Below are 8,584 nucleotides of genomic sequence, written 5' to 3'. Positions count from 1 at the left end.
TTTCGAGTATTTTTCATCAGCGTTTTTGTATGTCCCATACAAATTAATACACCTGATAAAATAAATGTGTAGCCCAAAACCATAATGAGTAATACAGTCGACCTAGTTTGTATTCTCTGTGAATATTCTCTTAAATGAGTAAAATCTCACTTAATAAAGCGTATGTATGTTTCTTGAGTAATTTATTTACCTATGGTATTTTTTTACACTCGGATGCGTTATTACAATTGTATCACGGTTATTGGACGTAATATAGCGTATAAAGTGTACTTTACAGAATTTAACTTGTCCTACGAGGGTCCACTGTACTTGTATTATATTTGAATTGTTAGTTTGTACTTCATTTATTTATGATTATTTTGTACTGAATTTTGATTTTATAGTTTAGCCATTTTTTTTAATATAAGAGCTAACATTTGATTTTACTTTGAACATACGATTATTGTACACTGTTTAACAAAACCAACAGTATTCCCACCGCAATATACTTCAACATATGCTTTTAGATACAGTTGTACGAGTGGAAAAGTAATAATGAACGTTTCGAATCCCAAAATATAGCCGTGCTCGTATTCGTGCTTTTCAAATACACGCTCATATCCAACAGACGGCTCTTAGTCAATATATTGACCCATCCAGATGTTGAACTTGGGTGTAATTTGCAAAATTGAGCGACCGCATCATTTTTTTTTTGTTTCGTTACATTACAGCACTAGCTTCAGCACCGGTCGATAGGATGCCTGGTCCAGCTCATCAGCACCGAAATGCAACGCTCGACGCTTCGCGCTCCCAAGTATCATTTATTTGTAAATTCACGCACAGCGTTCGGCGATAAATTATTCGCACCCCGCGTACGGAACGAGGCGCGCATTGCTCGTGCTGGTTCTTGTATTCATTTTAGATTCGTGGAAAATGCGCCATCATTTGTGTGTCGCGTTGTAAAATCGGGCGTGGGGATGGCACCCACTCAAAACATCGAGCCTTGGTTGGGGGGGGGGGGGGGGGGCGGAGCGTGGGGGATTGCAAGGGATTGCGAGGTGGCGGTTAGCCCCAAGCTCCAGAGCCTCGGCTCAAGCACAGAGTGCCCATTTCAGTCAGCGGTGCTTAGGGAATGCTAATGTTTACAACATGGAAATTGATGCCTTCACTCGAGCGACTGGCATCGGTAGCATTGGCATCGGTTCGGTGGCGCAAATCGGGCAGCTCGATGATGGGTATCGCAGCGCTGGGGTGGTTTTGGGGCGCGGCGCGAAATGGTACGCCCGGCAATGTTGCCACAGCCGAAAAGTGGCAAAGAAAAATAAAATCATCCACGGTCGCGCCGTACCAATACCGGAACCTTATCCGAAGTGACAGAAGCGACCAAGCGTGGAGACGCAACTCCATAAATATTATTATTTCTCTCTTAATTTGACAGCGTTTACGTTCCCGCCCCCCCGCGTTGATTTATGTGACGGGCTGAAGAGTTTTCGGCGCGCAGAGATTTTGCGTGCCAGCGTGCGTGCTTGCGTGTGCGTTGGCAGCGATCGAGGTCGTCTTCACGCCGTTTGCAGCAGGATTGTAGTAGGCAGTTGTGTTTGGGGTTTATGTGATAATGCGCGCAGTGTAAAATGCTGTCATTTTATCGCGCCACCATCGGGATACCGTTTCAAGGCGTAGAGTGTAGTTAAAGATGTTGAAAAAAATAGTGTCAGTTTGTTGGAATCATCGCTCTAATGTGTTCTGACTGGTGCATTTTCTTCAAGCAATAGCTTTATGTTAGGCAAAATTGACGAATATTTGTTCAAGATTTAATAGTTTTTTGTTGTTGCAAATATCGTAGCTGAAAAAGTTGATGCAATTCGATTTGGGTAGCCCTTCTGGGCATCGTTATATATTTTTTTAACTGGAAAGTTATAAAACTTTGTCCGTTCTATTTTGGGCAGGCATTTACAAAACAACCGTTTTTTTATTTGGACTTTGCGTGTTTTTGTTTGGAGTTGGCGTCTGAGATCATGTCAACACTCAATGCAAAACCACTCGTGAATTATTTAAGACTGAAAAATAGGTAAACTATTGCTGAAGCATAATTCTTTTGATACTTATTTCGATACTTAATTCATTACCACACAGTCCATTCTTGGCTTGAACCCATGAAAACATGACGGTTATGTTTTTGAGTCGTTCGAGTTGACGACTATACCGCCTGCCGAAGTATACATAATTTGTCAAGAAAAGTTAGACAATGTTTAAAACTATGCTTGAAATCGTATCAAATGTATTATAACTCATTTCAAACCGAAACATTTGAAAGAGGATTTTGTAATGTCTCTTTTGATGAAATCCAATATGGTGGAACGTAACTGTCAACTGGTTATCGAAAATACAGGCCTAAAATATAAAAGGGGTAATAAAGGGGCCGGTCCCGTGGTACAGTCGGCAACTCGTACGACGTAACAACATGCCTGTCATGGGTTCAAGTCCCGAATAAACCGTGCCCCCATACGTAGGACTGACTATCCTGCTATGGTAATAATAAGTCACTGAAAGCCAAGCTCACTTCACTAGTGGGTACTGGCAGGCCTTGCCCGACAGCGGTTGTTATGCCAAAGAAGAAGAAGAAGAAGAATAATTTGGAGGCAAATAGGCAAAAGGAACACCTATAATTAAATTGGCAAAAGTGTCTCAATTGAGATCATTATTTAGTTTTCAGACGATCAACGTTTGTATCGCGACAAATTTTCTGCGAGCTCTTCGTAAAATGCTGGAAATCTGAGGCATGTTTGGTTTGTGGTTTTGTATGGAGTGTTGACATGATTTCAATCGTCAAGTGTAATACTCTATATAAAACAGCTGGTTGATATCGTAAAAGCCCCCTATAGAAGCAAAAACAAATGAATGATGTGTTATGTGAAGTCGTACATTCGGGACATATCGGATAATATGGATTACAAATGAAATTACCTGAAAAGAAGTTTGGTGTCTTGTTATTAAATGTCAGCTAATGTATTGTCAACAGAGTCACACAATTTAGAAGTTTTAGACGCCTCTGGACAGCACGATAATCAAATCATACTGACATCTAAAACTACAGGCGTGGATCTATTCCCTGTAGGGATGGTAGCTATAAAAGGCAACTCAAATTGTTATACAAAATGCAATCCAATATGGTTTTATTCAATATTTTCATTTCTATTGGGATTTAACTTAAGTAAAAAGAAGCATTATTATGCATTTTTCATCGCATAAAACAAAATGGGCATGAAATTCGAAAAACGAAAAAAGGCTTCAGAAGGCCACAGATAATCCAGCACTGGATAATTGACATTCTATTCGATGCGTTTTTCTCTCAGAAAAATGAAGCATGCAATTTAGCTGCAATGCAAAAAATACTGCATTGTCTGTGGCCGATTTATTGATGGATTTGTTTGCATTTACTCGAACGTGATATTTAACTCTTGATGCTTTTGCTATAATGCTCCAATTGGAAGTTTAAAAAAACATGATAGCATGCTACAACAATCTTTGGTAACGACCGAAAAAAGGTTGTTTCATGCATTTACAACCATGCGTGCCTTTTCTATTGGATTTGCTACGGAAACCCGTCCCGTATGATTAGTTGCAATGATGTACTGCATGTTTTATCGCTTTTCAAACTGGCAGCTCAACAAATAGATCATTTTTACGCGAATTACAATGCCCTTGCCATGCGTGGGACCGTTTGCCGCACCCTATGTGCAACATTGCTTATCTCAGCTTTATCTCACGAAATTCAAATCAGTTGGGCACGAAATGATTAGCGGAAAATGAAACCCTTCTCCATGGACCTACCTTGCGTCGCGGGTGGGTGCCGCGCCGCTCCACAAGGTCAATACCATCATTTATTGCTTCATTTCCGGTGCAGCGTGTCAACAAAGTGCATGTCCGGTTAATCAGATTAAAAAAGAGAAAAAAAACCTACAAACTGTGGTGAATGGTGACTAACGTACACCAATAGAACAAAAGCGTCGAGCGACACCCGGCCGGACCGTGATGCAATACATTGTGTTTGTGTTGAAGCATTTGCTGTTGTTCAAAGTGAATGTGTTGCGAGTAGGTCTTGTTTTATTTCAGAAATCTTCAACCCGTTTTTTTCTATTCTTGTAGCAATAATATGGACGTGTTGTACGTTCAGCTCCTTCCCGTAGCAAACGATCAGGCGTGTACCTGCTTGATGTGTTCTTTAGGAAGGATTTGTTGTACGTTTGCTTCCAACGGGCACTTTTGGACTGGTGCGTGGTAGTGTGACAACACTTGGGCTCCAGATTAGCTCCGTGTCCGTATTGAGGGTGAGTGGGAAGCAGCACATTGTGCGTCCGGCGGATGTGCATTCATTAACATTCTACTTTTGCCTGAAATGCCGGCTCATATCGTACCGAAAAGGGAGAAAATCACGCAAACTCGGCCATCTCGCCCAGTGAGCCGGACCGGAAGGAATTTTGAAGCAAAAAGCGGCATAAGGTTTGAATGAAAACTTCCAGCAAAATTCCACTACGGATGGTCTCTCGATTGTCGCCGAAATTGGCCAAAGGCTTGCAAATCCTTTTAAGGCACTTGGGGCACGCTGTTGTTTTTTTTATTGTCGGTTGCTAGAGCCTTTTGCTTGTATTTTCCTTTTCGCTCAGCATCCGGTAAGAACGGAGCGTTCGTTGTCCTAATGATGTTCTATGCTTTCGTGCAGCTGCTTTTTTTGGTAGCGCCTTCAATTTCCCTGCATTCGCTAGAATGCTGGTTTGGTGTCTTCGAAAAAATAAAACGAATAAGCTTGAAGTGTTTTTTCTCTCTCTCTCTCTCTCTCTCTCTCGCTATTCCTCTCTCTCGAGCGCATTTTCCATCCAAAGCATTCTTCCCTTATGGTCAGCTGCACAACGGGATGCCAGAAGATTGGGTCCCAGCAAGCTAGGCTGGCGTCTGTTTTGTGTCAAAGAGTTGCAAACGCCGGCTACTTTGCCCTGACGTCCTGTCGGTCTGTCAGCTCCCGAAAACGGTGTAATTGGGCCGGTCTCTAACGGTGTCCCCCTCCCGGCTTTCCACGTTGCTTTAATTTATTTCCACGCTGCTCAGCGCGGTGCAGCACGGTGGCGGTCGAGGTTCGCTGAGTCCATCTCGGGCTCGGGTCCGTCTTTTAAGGTCGCTAGAGGCTGCTAGCAACGCCGCACCGAAGATGAACTATAGCACGGTGTGATGCAATGAGCATAAAAAGCAGTGGATGGTAAAAGGAAAAAAAACAGGAAGCCCGTAGCAGGGAATTGAACTAGAGAAGCAAACGTAGGGCCGTAGCCCTCATCATCCGGTGCTACGGCGTGCGCTCGGATCGTTTTCCATGCCCGGTCGAAGGAAGCAAAGTTTAGTAGAAATTTAATTAGTTTCCCTTTTTCGGTCCCGTTTTGGCATGCAGCCGGGCTTATGGGGCCCGTTATGTTCGGGTGTTGTTTTGCTGCTACCAATGTGTGTGTGTGTGCGTGTCTGTTTGTGTGCTTTCTTGCGTCTTTTGTGTCATTGTGTCTTTTATTGTGCGCTTGCAGCTCGATTTTTTTTTCGCCCACCTCTAACGAGTTGCATCTTGAGAGATCCCTAAAACAGCCCTCCTTCCTCCCATTCGGTGGCACTTTCTGCTAACAATGAAGGCAAATGAAACGCGCAAATGAAAAAGGAAGAAAGGAGGAAGGCCGATGCAGCAGCCGGCCACCATTTGCAAGCGGAGCGAATGTCACCAGTGTGTTGCATCATCGTTGCATAAAATGAGATTTTTACGGTTTGCTGAGTTTTGGCGTGATTTTACGTTTGTTCTGTTTTGTGTGTGTGTGTGTGTTTTTTTTTTATTGTACTTGCAAGTTAGGCTTTAGTTTTTTTTTTATAAAACGTTAGTTCTTGTCATGTTGTTGTGTTTTTGTTTTGTTTTCTTTTGCTCCATCCATAAGCAACTCCATTTCGGCCTGTTTCGGTGCAGCTTCTTGTCTTAAATTTGCAACGAAAGGGATTTACCCAACTGCCCAAACCAGACCATGCCAAAAACGGACCTGGCAGTGGCGTGCGCCAGGTTTAACTGTTTTTTTTCTCGACTACACATAGTTGCTTACTTTCTTTTTTTTGTTTTTTGCAAAACTGTCAGCTTTCACAATAAGCTCATGTTATGGCGCGGATAAGAAAAAAACACCAAAACATCCTTTGGCTTTTAATTGACTTCTGAACTGGAGTTTGACGAGGTGGAACAAATTGTCCTTTTTTCTTCTGCTCCTCGAAAAGTTGGCAACAGGCCAGCACCAACAGGGGGCCACCAGCCACGTGTGTCTTTACGGTTCCGCGACCTTAGATACGACTGAGCGCTGTGAGCATTACAGCGATAAGGGAATGAGAGATAATGAACGTCGAGAATTGGAGATTTACATGGCACTGGTAATTTGCATTGTAATTTGTTCTAAGCTCTACCATTTCGGGGCAATTACAGCAGCACAAGACAAGGTCTTTAAAATTCGTCGAGTGCTGAATGCGGATCTAATGCATTTTGTTTTGTTGTTTGTTTTGTTTTGTTTCTAAATTGAAATTACTCGTTAATAATGATGATTGGATTGTAGCGCTGTGTTGGTTGGAGAGAAATTAATTTGCTAAAATTAAACTATTGTACAAAACAGCATTCGTTAGTGAATATAATCTACTCTTTTGATCTTAGCTGCATCTTACTGGAATCTTCAGTAATAACAACTTTTTCAGTGCTTATCCTAGTCGACTTATTCTAGTAGACTCTATATTTAGGCAACGAACTTGGATATCATACAGGCCAATACTACAGGCCAAAATTTACATAAATCCGATCCGATCCGAACGATCCTTATAATCTTGAATAGTCATTCAATTATATTTTTTCTAGTTTTCTATCTCCGTAAAATTTGTCAGCTAATTGAAAATTGTATTAAAATTGTTTGTAAAGTAAAAAAATCTTGAAGAGAGTTAAGTACAAGGCGTTTTTTTTTCAATAAGAATCCTATACAAAACTAATTATTATAGCCCAAAAATCGAAAAACACTTTACTAGGCAAATCATTTTTATGGTATGTGCATCAGATTATGTATTCTTTATTACAATCAAATGGTTCTGGGAAATTAGTAATCGATCGATTGCATTGCTCACGGCTCAATGTCAATTTGCAACATCAATGGCTATGTGGGTCAACATGAAAGTGATTTCACGCAACCCAATCGACGGCGAATGAAGCCTAATGACTTTGCTCTCATTTTGTGAAGTGCAACCATAATTGAAGCGCAATGCTCTTAATTTTTGTAATTACTCCTGGTCAGAAACAAAAACAAAAAGGTAATGCAATTCATATCGTATTTATCTTTCATTTATTTCGTTTCGATACATGATCAAACAAATATGGCAGTAGCGTTCGAGCGGCTCGAACGGCAGGAAAGGTTAATTTATGTGCTCCTCACAGGTTGCACCCTCAACAGTTTACGCTGCTAATGCTCCAAACACTTTCACGATAGCAACGATCCAGATCGTGGGTCATCATTGCATAGCTGGCGGATCTGCCACTGTACTGCTCGCCGAAAATGTAACCACGGTAGCATACCGACTGCAGCAACACGCTCGACCAGCTGCCCTGAACAAGGTCGGGCTTGAACAGGAAGCTCTCGTCAGTGGGACGGCCGGACACAAGGTGGAGATAGTTGTTTTCACTCGCACGCAGATACTCCCTGGTGTCACTGTTCTGGATGTAGTAGTAATTGCCCGGACCGACGATCAGGTTCCAGCGGTCTCGTTCGCCCGCGTTGGGATTCGCCAGTGATGCGTACCGCTGCTCACCACGGCCCGTGTTAGGATTCTGAAGCGATGTAGCACCGTAGTACCGTTGGTCGCCACGACGATCGTACGAGTCCATCGCCGCCAACGTTTGGCCGGTGGCTACCGAGGTAATCTTGTGACAGACACGGGGCTGAGGTTCGTTCTCCACCGAACGGCACCGTTCGATCATGCAACGCTGTGGACAGTAGAGTGCGGTTTTGTACTGCGAGTACCGGGGCACGCAACCGTACTGGGTGGCACAGCCCTCCGTGCGACAGTTTGCTCGCTCCTGCAGGTACATCCCCTCCACTGGCCAGGTAAACGTCAGAGCACACGCGACGGCAAGGATCACACCGATCGTCATGATGTGGCGGTGTTGAATGGTGAGTATGAGTGAAACGTCACGCACGGTTACTGAGAAGACACACGGTTGAGTACTGCTGGCCACTGCTCCAGCTGTGCACACTTTTATAGAGATTCCATTCGATTGCGAAACGACGGGCGGCACACACAGATGCTGTCATCGGAAGGTGGGTCGCTCTATTAGCTAGAATGCGCTTGTAGCACAGCAAATACCCATGAATGATCGAGTTGATGATCGTTTTACAAATAGATGACCGCCACTGGCTATCTTTTAGCACACGCGCAACAAGAGACAACGAACTCGCCGGCGTGGGAGCAACAGAGAGCGAGCGAGATGTAAAGCGATAGATAAGAACGTACTGGATGAGTTAGTGCACGTTGCGGGAGAAATGGTTCCGGTGATATGCACATGGCCTTG

General features: G+C 43.2%; 1 protein-coding gene across 1 annotated transcript; it reads right to left on the bottom strand.

The window, feature by feature from the left end:
- Positions 1–7,338: 7,338 nt before the first annotated feature.
- On the bottom strand, positions 7,339–8,318 carry LOC120903843. The gene has a single exon (XM_040313497.1). It carries the CDS (start codon positions 8,165–8,167, stop codon positions 7,463–7,465), a length of 705 nt encoding a protein of 234 aa, XP_040169431.1. The 5' UTR covers positions 8,168–8,318; the 3' UTR covers positions 7,339–7,462.
- Positions 8,319–8,584: the final 266 nt, after the last annotated feature.

Source organism: Anopheles arabiensis, chromosome 3 (genome assembly GCF_016920715.1).
Source record: "Anopheles arabiensis isolate DONGOLA chromosome 3, AaraD3, whole genome shotgun sequence".
Taxonomy (NCBI): domain Eukaryota; kingdom Metazoa; phylum Arthropoda; class Insecta; order Diptera; family Culicidae; genus Anopheles; species Anopheles arabiensis.
This window is presented reverse-complemented; position numbering and strand designations above follow the sequence as displayed.

Coding starts and splice junctions, on each gene's coding strand:
- LOC120903843 (XM_040313497.1), bottom strand. CDS start 8,167: ATGACGATCGGTGTGATCCTTGCCGTCGCGTGTGCTCTGACGTTTACC.